The following is a 14157-nucleotide window of genomic DNA, read 5'->3' on the forward strand; positions in this document are numbered from 1 at the left end:
TTGATTTTTGTTTTTGAAAAAAGTCTAAAAAGGCCCCTGAATTAATTAGGTTTAAATTATAATTAATTAGTATTTAAATATGATTAATTAGGATAATTTTTAATTAATTAGTAACCCACTCTCCAATTAAGGTGCCACGTCAGCATAGGGGTCTTTTTGTACCGGTTTTGACAAGTTCAGGGTAAAAGTGATCCGGTTTTCTCAATTTGGACGTTTTTGATACTTTGTGCCAAGTTGAGGGGCCAAAGTGATCCTTTGTTCGTTCACAAATTATACGTAATCAGTTATAATATACAGTTACTCAAATTATAATGCAAATTGACTTTTCTCAAATAAAAAGTAAAGCATTAAATTTCTTGATTTCTTATGAAAGAAACTAAACCCAGACTTTGAAAAAAATAATAAATGATGAAGGTATGCAAATGAGACAAGAAAAATGTAATTAAAGAGAAAACGGTTACCATCAACGGAGACAATTTACCACCCACAGAGCCAGGATTTTGTTAGAGAGCAGACGGCGGCAGCGGAAAAGAGGAAAGGAGCAGACGGCGAAAGCGGAGAGGAGAGAAGCAGCGGTTCGGCGTAGAGAAGAGGAGAGGATCAGCGGAGAGAAGAGGAACAGCACGGCAAGCGGCGGAAGCGGCATGGGCAACGAACGGCAGCGGCGGAAGCGGCAGGGGCAACGAACGGCAGCGTTCATTAATAATACCTGTTTCCTTAATTAAAACTAACTTAGAAGAATATAAATTTGTTCCATATTTTTTTTAGAAGAATATAAATTTTTAAGAGCCTATTTTATTTTCTCGATCAATATCCCAAAAAAAAAAATATATAAATTTCATCCAAAATTCATAACACAGGCAAATTCAAGAATTGATGGGTGGGTAAAGAAAGCATAATTTCATAATTTCATAGTGTTGGCCGCAAGAAAATGATGGAAATTTTACAGGATGAACTGATAGCCGAAATTCTGAAAAGGGTACCGAACCAGGACCTCTTGCAATGCACTGAAGTCTGCAAATCTTGGTATTATCTTCTCAAATCCTCTTTTTTCATTTTCCAAACCCATCTTCCCCATGTTCAAGCTTCAAACTCGAACCCGCATTTAGTCATTTTGTGCCACGTTTGGCCTGAAAACGGTTATGGGATGTCATTTCATGATGATAATACTGAAGAGTTCATTGAGTGCGAGTTACCTGCTCACTTCTATTCCATGTCCAAATCAAGTCTCTATTCCTCTTGCAATGGCCTTCTTTTATTTCTTCGGGATTCTGATTATATCCTTCGGAATCCATCCATTTCCCGATCACTAACTCTTCCGAAACCAAAACTTAATCATGGGGAAGAATTCTGTGGTCTAGGTTTTGATTCTACCACTAATGATTTCAAAGTGTTAAGGTTGTTGTGTGGATGTGAAAAACCTAGACCCGTTGTTCAGGCTGAGGTTTACTCTGTTAATGCAGGTTCTTGGAAGAATATTTCTCATATCACACCAAAGTACGAAATCCCATATCATATTCTTTTTAAACCTCAGTGTATACCCTTTGTTAATGGTGCATTGCATTTGATTGCTTATGATGGTCGCGGTGATAAGGGCATCAGTTTGGTGCTTGTCTTTGATGTTAAACATGAAATCTTTCGCGAAATATTATTGCCCCGCTGTTTGCAAAAGGCTCCGTCTGATATGTTGTTTGTTATCGCATATGGGCAATCAATTGCAGTTGTGCATATATATGATACCGCTATTAGGAATGATGTATGGGTGATGAAAGAGTATGGCGTGTACGATTCATGGACCAACTTAGGCAAGTTGCAGAATGAAACAGACAAATCATCAGTTGCAATGTTCTTGAGGAAGAATGGGCAACTCATGATAGATTCTGGTTTTGGGGAAATATTTTCATTTGATTTTGCTACTCAAACCTTCGTCGATCTCTTCCCGGATTTGGAGGAAATGAGGGATAATTGTCCTGCTACTGTTTTTAGCTATATTGAGACCCTAGCCTTACTTGATAGAGGAAACTTTAAAGATAAATCAAGCCGGTCGCAGAATTTAGGTATCCCACTTTCTGTTGTTGATTTTCTATTTTCAATTCTGTTCTAAGTTGCAAAATGAATTGGGAATTCATGTTGTCCGCATACATGTGTCGATAAAATAAATTGATAGGTAATTGCATTGAAGTTTAAGTATCCTACACGAACAATGACTATTACCTTTTGTTTGTTTGTTTTTATCAATTTTATCAGCTAATTATAGTAAAACTGGATGGAATAGCTAACAAGGTACTTACTTCAAATGAATTAATTATGGTGAAATCTTGAGATCATTTTGAAAGGTTATTCAAAATGTTGGTGCATGATTATGATTGATATCGGAATTCTGTTTTATCTAGGAATGCCTTATCTATGTTGTATTTGGTGCAGATGTTCATTCTAGTGTTCTGATTAGAAACCAAATAAAGTAAAAAATTCACCTGTAGAATCTTTGTCTTATGAAATTGATGATTATATCATTTTGATGGGTTTAGAAATGATGTTTTTACCATTACTGTCACCACTTTTTTTATATCAAGATGGAAGTACTTACTATTCGTACTATATCCTAACTTGATTAAGAACATGATGCAGGAGACCCAGCTAATTAATTTGGTTTAGATGATGTGCTCAGAAAGAAGCTGTAGTAGTGGGGGAAGGTAATTTGTTCAACTTCTGTACTTTATAGTCTCTCATGGAGTGATTGATACAACTAACGCCTTTTCTTTCTCGAATGCAAGCAAAGGGGATTTGAATTGAATTTTCGAGTATTTTCAGCTGTTGTTTTAGCTCTCTTTTTTCATATGCATATGTCATTTGAAGTCGACTCTATGTCATTTGGCTATTACGTTGCTAATCACAATACAACTGACGTGTGGTTTGTTATGAATCAAGATGCAGAATTTAGGTACCACCACAGTATTGGTTTTGCTGTTTATGTTACCATTCACTAAGATATATCATTTATTCTCTATCTTGATGTCTGCTTTGATGTTTAATAACAGATAATGGAAGTTTTACTTTAACATATCATTTGTGTTGCTAAATTTCTGTTGATGGTGTAATCAGTAAATGCAATGTTCTAGCTAGTATTTAAAAATCGGATTAGAAGCTAAAAAGAAAAGAGGCCTTCTTATTATACAATCCGACCAGCTAGTCCAACATGTCGAACCGTGAATTAGTGGCCTATTAGGTTCAGCCACCGGTTCAGCGTTTAGAACATTAGTTCTATAATTGACAACAATGGAAATCACAAATGTTGGATTTAGATGCTATATATATATGTAATAAAAACATGAGTCGGAATTGTTCTTGCAACTTGCAAGACTTCTTCTGCAAGCAAAATGAGTGGAAAAGTAGTATCATTATGTTTAACTGTCTAAGTATCTGTATAAAAAAACGAATTCTGATATTAGATGGTTACAAAGATGGTTGATATTAGAGATTGCAGATCATGATATCTGAAAATGTGCTAAAGCTATATTTTGATTATGAACATGCAATAAGATTTTGTCTATTAATGTTGCTAATGCTGAATTGATGAAACTTTTGGTGTTTATATGTGCTTAGAGACCACTAAAGTAAATTGATTCACTCTGTGCACTTGGTATAGCTTTTTGTTTGAGTTTCAAGTTTTAACCCACCGATTAGACAATTGAATTGGTTGAACCACAAATAGGAAATTACCAACTGAGAAATTTGTCTATATATACCAAATTAATTATCTTTTGTTGTGTTTATCTTGATCCAATTCAACCCAGGACCAAGTCAGCTTTTTTTTTTTTATTATATTATCAGAAATTATGGAGTTCTGAAATGCCACCCATCTTTATTTTGACTTTACAAATAATGTACTATATTTATTTACAAAATATCTGAACCAGTCTTCTGAAATGAAATTTCGTTGAATTTCCCACACAAAATTGATAAATATTTGAAAATTGTAGGGTTTGTAATTGGAAATTAGTAATCTGTATCCCTTATCTCAATAAATAATAGCTGAGTAGAAGCTATTTTCGCCTTCGTCGACGCTGCTGAGCTGGAAGCCGTGGAGGCTTTGGTTCTTTCGCCGCCTTCTTGGTGACTTTCATTGATTTTGTTCCGCCTTGGCTGACTTGCCGGAGTGGGTTTCAGCCATTTGAATTAACTCAGAGGGTTGAATCAATAAAAACTTCTTCCTGATATCAGCCAAAGAAAATGATTGAAATTCTACCTGACGAATTGAAAGCAGAAATTCTGAAAAGGGTACCAAATAAAGAGCTCTTGCGATGCACTGTAGTCTGCAAATCATGGTATTCTCTTATTAAATCCCCTTCTTTTATATTTAATACCCATCTTCCCCATATTCAAGCTTCAGATTCGAAACCGAATTTAGTCATTATGTGCCACTATTTTGACCCTAACAATTATGTGATATCATTCCATGATGATGATACTGAAGAGTTGAGTGAGTGTCATTTGCCTCCTCATTTCTATTCCATGTTCAACTTAAGGCCCTATGCCTCTTGCAATGGTCTTCTTTTATTTCGTGAGTCCTCCGAGTATCTCCTATGGAATCCATCGATTTGCAGATCACTAAGCCTTCCAAAACCAAAGCTAAATAGACCCAAGGGGTGTGAATTATCTAGTTTAGGTTTTGATTCTACCACTAATGATTTCAAAGTACTAAGGGTGTTGTCTGATTTTGATTTTGAAAAGTCTAGGCCCATTGTTGAGGCTGAGATTTACTCTCTTAATGCAGCTTCTTGGAAGAATCTTTCTCATATTACACCACAGTATTATATCATACCTCAAGTTTTTCTTAAACGCCAGTGTATGCCGTTTGTGAATGGTGCATTCCATATGATTGCATTTGATTCCAGTAGTGATGATAAGGGACAGAATTTGGTGCTTGTCTTTAATGTGAAAGATGAAAGCTTTCGCGAGATATTATTGCCCCAGTGTTTGCAGAACACTCGCCTTGATATGTTGTTTGTTATCGCATATGGGCAATCTATTGCAGTTGTTCATATTTATGAAACCGCTATGAAGAATGATATATGGGTGATGAAAGAGTATGGCGTGTACAATTCATGGACCAACTTAGGCAAGTTGCAAAATGAAGAGAATGCATCAGTTGCAATGTTCTTGAGGAAGAATGGGCAATTCATGATAGATTCTGGTTTGGGGAAATTTTTTTCATTTGATTTTGCTACCCAAAGTTTCATAGATCTCTTCCCGGATTTGGAGGATATTGAGTATACGGGGGATTTTTGGTCTGCTTCTGTTTTTACCTATATGGAGACTCTGGCCTTACTTGATATAGTATAGGAAACGTTGAAGATGAATTAGGCGACTCGCATAATTTAGGTAACACACTTGCTGTTGTTGATTTTCTATTTATAATTTTGTTCGAGGTTGCAGAATGAATTAGGAATTCATGTTGTCCACATACATGTGTTGATAAAAATGATATCATGGGCAATTGCATTAAAGTTTGGTAACCTACATTGTTTACCATTCGAACAACGATTATTGCCTTTTATTTTTTTTTTCTTTCATCAATTTTATCATCTAATATAATAGAACCGGATAGAGTAGTCCAACAAGTATTTGATTCAAATGAACTAATTATGGTGAAATCTTCAGTGCTTATTGAATGGTTGTTTAAAATGTTGGAGTATGATTATGATTGATATCGGAATTCTGTTTTAACTGAGGATGCGTTATCTATGTTGTATTTGGTTTAGATCTTCATTATAGTGTTCTCATTAGAAATAAAATAAAGTAAAAAATCACCTGTAAAGTCTCTGATTTATGAAATTGATTAATATATCATTGCGGTGGGTTTAGAAATGATGTTATTACCAACGCCGTTGCCACTTTTTATGTGTTAGGATGTAAGTATTTAATATTCATTTTACTTCTTAACTTGATTAAGAACATGATGCAGGAGATTCAACTAATGAACTTGGTTTAGATGATGCACTGAGAAAGAAGCTGTAATAGTGGATGAAGGTAAACGTGTTCAACCTCTGTGCTTCATATATAGTCTCTCATGGAGTGATAGATACAACTAACGCTTTTTTCTTTATAGAATGCAAGCAAAGAAGATTTAAATTGAATTTTTGAGTATATTCAGATGTTGTTTTGGCTCTCTTTTTTCGTATGCATATGTCATTTGAAGTCGACTCTATGTCATTTGGCTATTACATAGCTAATCACGATGCAATTGACATGTTGTTTATCATGAATCAAGGCATAGAACTTAGGTACCATAGTTTTGCTGTTTATGGCTTTATGCTACCATTTACAAATATATATCCTTTTAACTCAGACCAGCTGGTTGAATTGGTCCAACTGGTCTAACCGTGAATCAGTGGCCTACTCGGTTCGGGCATCAGTTCAGTATTTTGAATATTGGTTCTAGCTTAGTGAGCAAGTCCAAAACATTACATTCTATAATGGAATCATAAATGTCGGATATAGATGCTATACGTATATATATAAAATGAAGTAAAAGCTGGCATTAATATTTGATACTCAAATAAAAATTTGCAGTTTTAGTTACTTTTCAGTTTGGCAAATTAATTTAAGATTATTTTATTAATGTTGCTAATGCTGAAATTGATGAAACTTTTGATGCTTATATGTTCTTTTTACCACTAAACTAAATTGCTTCACTCTGTTAAACTCAGTAAAGCTTTTACCACACATTTTTTAATGAAATAGTGTTACAATTGTTTTTCAACAGTGATGCATTTTAGGGCAGGTGAAGGACCTGCTACTACTTTTTTGGTATAACTAAACGCTTGAATCAACTGGCATGTGCTTGATTATTATAGTATAACTAGAAGTCTCCAGTTTGAGTTCTAAATATGATACCGCGTACCCGACTCGAAATTCAGATTAATCAGCATTAATATAATAATACTGAATGGTTTAAAAAAATATTATGGGTTTTAACTTCTTGAAGGATGTTGCATTTTCTTAATTTTATATTGGTTTAGCTTTAGTAGTCAATTATTTGATAAGGACAAATAACGTAAGTTTCTTAGCTCGGAGAATACAGTGAAATCCAATGTGCGAGTCAAGTTATTTGTACTAAGGTCAATCACCCTCCTCCTAATTTATTAAATGAAAGGTCCAAAGAAGATGGAGAAGTAAGATGGCCAAATTGAAACGGAATTTGACTAGACAATTGGTTGGATGATAAATCTATCTCCTCAAGTTGGGTGAGTTTTATAACGCTCGATGGTATTACAATAATATGATACTAAGCCATTTAATTCTCATTAATACGGTTCTAGGTTTGTGTTTATTAAAAGGAAAATGCTTAATAATCCACCTATTTAACCCACCTTCAATAACCCACTTTACGTGGCAGGATTTCATTCGTCCAATACCCATCCAAAAGTGTATATCTCAAAAAACAAAATTTAATGCATCAACTCTTTAACTAACACGTCATGCGGTACAAGAAGATGGGTTAAAAGATTTGGGTTATATAGCATTACTCTTATTAAAATACGGTTATATTTTTTGTTTTTTCTTCAAAAATATGGTTTCATAGAAACGCTAATATAAATTGCACTATTCTTCTCCTTTTGCTATCTTCTTTTTTTTTTTCCTTCTTGGTGCCGTCAAAGAAGGTGGAGGCGGAGATGCGTCTCTCCTACTGCCGTGTCCAATCCCCTCGGAACTGCCGTCTTTGCTACTGTTGTGTCCACCTCCCACGTCTACAAACACCACCATCTATTAACAGATCTGACGACCCGCAACAACATGTATTTCTTTAGATCCGGTGACGACCGCTTCAAGAATTAACAAAGGTAGTCGGAGTAGAATGAAGATAGTCGGAGTTGAACAAAGAAGGCAATCGGAGCGGTACGAAGGTAGGCGAACGATGAACGAAGGGAGGGGAATGGCCATCGGCGGCGAACGATGAACTTGTTGTGATGATTTTTTGTTTTTCCACTTATTTATCTGTAATGATTTTGTGTTAGTTAACCAATGGTTTACTAATAGTGTAAGTAAATCTTGGATAGACAATTAATTAACTTGTAATAAATTTTATTTTAAATATATCGTTATTAAATCGTTAGTAAAGTGTAACTAAAAACTGTATATTTTAAACAAAATGTACTCTAAAAATAAATTTATCTTTTGTATACCGTTAGTGAACCGTAAGTAAACTGTGAGTAAAACGTTGATAAACATATAGTTAATTAATTTTTAGTATATCATTAATAATGTTTAGTAACCTGAATTATTTATTTTTTTAATGTAAATTTGTTTAGTATACAGTTAGCAACATGTTAGTATACTATTGGTTAACCAAATCGTATTTTTGAGAATAAAAAAAGTTTTTTTTTTCAAAAAGGTATTTTTATATAAAAAATTATAAACAGTATTTTTCAAAAACAAACTTTGACACAATATTTTTGAGAGTATTTTACTATATCTTGAGTATTTATCAAAAAAACCTCTTGCGCCAGTGAGTTATAGTCATTCATATCCAGAGTAGAAAGTTGAGTGAGGTTCATAAGCCAAGATTAAGCTAAACACAATTAGGAGCGCTTTGATTTAAGGTTGGGAATCAAAATTGGAATAAAAATCGGAATGAGAAGGAATGGGAATGATCGTTTTTAAAATTTAACAAAAAATTTATTTATTATTTATTAAAAATATATTTTTTATTTTTTTAAATATTTTTTATTTATAAAAATAATTATTTTAAAAAATTATTAAAAAGAATATTTTGATATAATATTTTTATTTGTTAAAAAAAATTAAAAAAATTTGTTTATTATTTTAAGTATATTTTTAAACTTTTTAAAATAAATATTTGAAAATATTTTTTTGAATAATTATATATTATTTATTTATTATTAAAATATTTTGATAAATTTTGATTTTCATGAGAATAGAAACTCAATTCTCATGGAAGAGAGGGGGAATGAGTGATTTCCATTGAAGGGTTAATGACATTCCATTTTCTAATACAATTTGACAAAACACACACAAAAAATGAGAATCATTTCTGATAACACAGCAAATGGACTGATCTAACCAAAGCAGACATACCCGAGTCAATACAAACCGAGACAAACATATGAAATACAAACCACAAGGGTCCAACTCAGGAGAAAACGAACACGATTAGGGATAGACTCGGACAAACCGATCACGACACCAAAATCCGAAGAAACATATCCTCGGTTCTACCGAACATAACCTCGCTGATTACTAGGCGACAGCCTGACATGAAGTACACTGACAAGTACTTACATTCCATGCAAAGACAAAAGGAACAAACAAATTATGTCGGAAAAACATAAACAAGTCACTATCAAACATAGAAAACTAGGAGATGGTATAAAAGGCAAAGGAAAAATAGGTAATACTTTTTTTCTCTCAACTCTTAACTCCTTTCACTTCTCATTTTTTTCTCTCACTAAAACACTTATTGACTTGACCGTTGGAGCGGTTCGCCGGAATCCCTTCCGGCGTCCTTCTAATAGTTGTGATGTGCTTTTCAGGTACTCCCTTGAAGATATCTTCAAGACCTGAGACAAACATCCCTTTCACAAGTTATCAGTTCCCATTTCCATTCTTCTTTATTTTGGCGAACCAAACGGCCCCTTAGTGTTTACAAAAATATTAAATTTATAATATATTTTTATCAGTAATTTTTTAACTTTATAAATAATATACTGTATTTATTTCACTTAACAACAACTCTCTCCTAAATAACACGTGTAACAATAAAACAAAAAGCAACGACGGAATACATTTATCGCTAATTTCAATTTGGCAAAAATATAAAAGGAATCTTCATAATTTTTTATAAGAACTCATAAGTCTTTAAATTGATTTTATGCACAATTAATAAACTTTTGTTGTTTCAAAATAAAATAATTAAACCCTTTCATCCGTCATTGTTATAGAGACTCGGAATTGCTGACATGTCTCTCGTAACCTAATAAAAGAGTTCAAAAATAAATTAAATATTTTAAATATTTACAAAATTTATACTTCCTCTGTACACAATGAGCTAATATTTAATAATATCTATAGATAAATGAAAATTAGTGACAATATCAAGTGAAGACATAGTAGGAAAAGTTAAAAAAAAGATATAAAAATTTATAACATTTATTGTATTTTCTTAAAGTGTATGATAATCTAAAAGTGGACATTTTTATTATGACAGAAGAAGAATTGATAAATGTTTTTTCATTTGTTCATCTTTTATTTCCTTTAAACACCAATAATTAATAATTAAACATCATTTCCACACACCTCCATAACTATTGGATCAACCTTCATTCGCTATTAACAGTTTAACACGACAGGCTGCCTCGTCTGAGACAAATCTCTTCGTTCGAGGCTTCGTCTCAAAAGCTCATCTTTTTATTGATCGATATCTAATTTTTTTTCGTTAATTACTATGCCATCTAAAATTTATAACTCACGTAACTCATATTTAAACATCTCTGGAATATTTTATCTTTAATAAGTTATTTTGATAAGAAAAAGAGTTCTTGTATGCACTCTAAAGAATATTTTTTTGGTAACGAAAATTTATTTTCTCAAGTTGAAGTCTAAAACAACAGTCAAATCGAAATGTTGCCCGCCAGCATATGTATCTGATAAATTCCGGCGATAATGATCAATATAGTCCAGTTCCGACTATCCAATTTATTGAAAAGGGCGTAGTTGGAATTTGATGTTTGAAAGTTAAACTATTAGACCAAACTCAAGCGTCCCTCTTAAAAATTGAGGCTTAATACGTTTTTTAACCCTTAAACTTGTATTAGTTAATTGATTGAATTTTCTATTTTTCAATTTAATTTATTTGACAGCTCAATTTGTAAATTTTATCTATTTAACTTTTGACATCATAATTTTTATAATTGTTTAACCCTTTTTTATCTCCGTGTTATAAACAAACAATAGCATATGAAACTCAAGAACTTAACCTTATGTGTCATATAATTAAGATATATTTTGATCCTTAAACTAATATCATTTTATTCATCTAATCCCCCAACTTTCAGTTTAACCTCTTTGATATTTCAACTTTATTTTTTTTATATAATTTTTTTATGAAAATTAAAAAAATTGACTCTCTACTTTACATAATTAGTTAACTTTTAATTTTTGACTTAAATGACTTTTATTTTTTTTAAATAACTATTCTTACCTTTTTTAAAAAATTAAAAAATTAAAAAGAATGAAAAATATAAAATAAAATATAAATTAAAAATTAACAACTTATAAATTTGAATTTCATTTTTATTTTTATACATGAAATAAAAATAAAATTAACTCTAAAAATAAAAGCATTTAATATATAAGTCTTAAAATACAAAAATTGCATTTGATTTTAAATTTTTATAATCATGCGTTACTTTATAGAAAAAATTTATAAGTTTAGTTTTTATAATGTTTTTACTTTTTCACCCATTTGACCTCCATATTTTTTAATTTAATTCATTTGACCTCTCTTTTTTTTCGAGTTTGGTATGTGTCTAGTTAGGTGGCAATCCAGTCAGACAAACAGTGCCTAAACCCTACCTATTTTTTTTAAATCATCTTTAAAAAAATCAAATAATAAATAAATTACATAAAAATATCCTACTTCAAATTTTTACTGATTATTTTCTTTAGTATATATTTTTCGTGATATTATATTTATTTATTAATTTAATTAAATTGTGCGCCATCTAAAATTACAATGTGTCTTCGTCACTAGCCATATCGGTGTATTTTGTGTCTCGCTCTCTATAATAGTGGTTAAACAATCACATCTACAAATTGAAATGTAAAATAGATTAAAGTGAAAAAAGCAAGCATAATTTCACAGTGAGAAAGAAACCCAAATGACTCCGTGATCGCCAAATAGGTCGATTCAGATAAGATAAAGATTAGCTTCAGTTTTAGATTAGTTTAGTTTGTTGTAACTATAATTCTATCCTTATCTTATGTATATGAATTTGTACTCATCACTACTTCTCTTGTAACCTGTATTTAATCAACAATTAATACAATACAGAAAATACTTATACCATATTCTCTACATGATATCAGAGCTTAATAAACAAAATGCAATACAAAAGACACTAAAACGTATTGAAAATATTGTAGTAATTTACTTATATTACATTACAAATATAAACTATTTTTAAAGACATTATCTCTGTACTTAAAAAGAATAAATTTTGAAATACACGCAATAGTACATTAAGCCCTTTCTTTTTGAGTTTGGTGACCCATTTAGAAATCGGGTCACGGATACGGTCTTTAATTTAATTCAAATTTTACTATTTATTGCTGTTTGGTTTTCTTTCATCTTCAGTAAGAGAAATCAATTGTATTAGCAATGTCTAATTGTCTCACTTGTTACATGAAGATCAAGAACAGCAACAAGAAAGAACACAAAAGAGGTTAACTTTTAGTGTTTCTAACTTAGAGATTTTTTTTATTTGAAAAAAATATTATTTTCTTGATTTTTTAGATGCAAACTGTGTGTTTGATCAAATGATTACTTATATTATAATATACAACAAAAATTAGTGGAATCTTCAACAATGTCAGCAGAAGTGCAAAAGGGGCAAATCGTCAAGAACAGATCATGGAGGCTCACAAAAACATGGATGCATTATACCATGTCATGCCACCAACATTGAAGAAAAAACACGAAGAGACACATGATGTTGTTCACACACAACGTGGAAGAGACACTTGATTGTGTTATTAATTATCACAAATACTATACAACCGATTTCAGCCTATGAAGCTTGATTATGTTCCTAATAAATGTAATAATAATGTATAACAGAAATCAGCAAAAAAACTAGGAAGCTCTGCCAGCTAACCACAAATCCATTTGCAACAATGCAAAATGCTAGATCGGAAAGAAAACATCATCAAAGTTGTGAATTTGATAATGGATGCTTTTAAAACTTTGCAACCAGCCTTGAAGATCAGCAGCCTGTGCTTGTTCTTCGCAGCGAGGAGGATCAGATCTACTCCTTCTCCGGCGAGGAGGAGCACCACTCCTTTTTTGACGGCGGCGGATACGGAGGCGGCAACAGACTTCGGTGGAGGGATGGAAAAGTATAAGAAAGTACCTAGAATTTTTTTAAAAAACTATCTAATATGTTAATTTTTGAAAGTACATATATTCTTTTATTTCATTTATTAACATAAGAAATGAACCAAATAATTAAAATATTAACAAAAAGGACTAATTTATGAATTACATCAAAATATTGTATTAATTTACTTCTATTACACAATTAAATATAAACTATTTTTAAAGATATTATCTCTGTATTTGAAAAGGATAAATTTCAAAATACACGTAAGTATATTAAGCCCTTTATTTTTGAGTTTGGTGGCTCATTTAGAAATCGGGACACGAGTATGGTCTTTAATTGAATCAAATTTTGCTATCTATTAGTGTTTGGTTTTCTTTCATTTTCAATCAGAGAAATCAATTTTATTAGCAATGACTAGCTGTCTCACTTGTTACATGAAGATCAAGAAGAACAACAAGAAAGAACACGAAAGAGGTTAACCTTTAGGGTTTTTAATTTAGAGATCCTTTTAATTTGAAAAGAAAATTATTTTCTTGATTTTTTTAGATGCAAACTGTGTATTTGATCAAATGATTACTTATATCATAATCTACAACAACAATTAATGGAATCTTCAGTAGTGTAAGCAGAAGTACAAGAGGGGCAAATCGTCAAAAATTGATCATAGAGGCTCACAAAAACATGGTCCATTATACCATGCCATGCCTCCAACATTGAAGCTAAAACACGAAGAGACACATGATGATGTTCACACACAACGTTGAATAGACACTTGATTGTGTTATTAATTGTCATAAATATTGTATAACTAATGTCAGCCTATGGAACTTGATTGTGTTCCTAACAAATGTAATAATAATGTATAACAAAAATCAGCAAAAACCTATGAAGCTCTGGCAGCTAACCACAAATCCACTTGCAACAATGTAAAACACTAAGTCAGAAAGAAAACATCATCAAAACTGAGAATTTGATGATGGATGCTTTTAAAGCCTTCAAAACCAGCCTTGAAGAAAAGCTATGTACAGCAGCAGCT

At 31.8% G+C, this 14157-nt stretch overlaps 1 protein-coding gene across 12 annotated transcripts; it reads left to right on the top strand.

The window, feature by feature from the left end:
- The first annotated feature begins 312 nt into the window (after nt 1-312).
- On the top strand, nt 313-12866 carry LOC126659600 (F-box protein At3g07870-like). Of its 12 annotated transcripts, none has more exons than XR_008789693.1 (4): nt 313-2057; nt 2629-5382; nt 5966-6030; nt 12619-12866. XR_008789693.1 is itself a non-coding variant. In XM_050352900.2 (3 exons), exon 2 carries the CDS (start codon nt 4231-4233, stop codon nt 5341-5343), a length of 1113 nt encoding a protein of 370 aa, XP_050208857.1. In that variant the 5' UTR covers nt 313-2057; nt 2629-4230; the 3' UTR covers nt 5344-5382; nt 5966-6348. The 12 variants fall into 12 exon arrangements, 4 of the variants coding, with proteins under 4 accessions (XP_050208857.1, XP_050208854.1, XP_055959953.1 ...); XR_007635026.2 differs by lacking the exon at nt 12619-12866 and adding an exon at nt 7662-8134; XR_007635027.2 differs by lacking the exon at nt 12619-12866 and adding an exon at nt 7665-8134.
- The last annotated feature ends 1291 nt before the right edge of the window (nt 12867-14157 follow it).

This window comes from Mercurialis annua, linkage group LG8 (assembly GCF_937616625.2).
Source record: "Mercurialis annua linkage group LG8, ddMerAnnu1.2, whole genome shotgun sequence".
Lineage (NCBI taxonomy): Eukaryota > Viridiplantae > Streptophyta > Magnoliopsida > Malpighiales > Euphorbiaceae > Mercurialis > Mercurialis annua.

Bases quoted from the DNA above. Each gene is read 5' to 3' on its own strand.
- LOC126659600 (XM_050352897.2), top strand. From the start codon at position 932: ATGATGGAAATTTTACAGGATGAACTGATAGCCGAAATTCTGAAAAGG.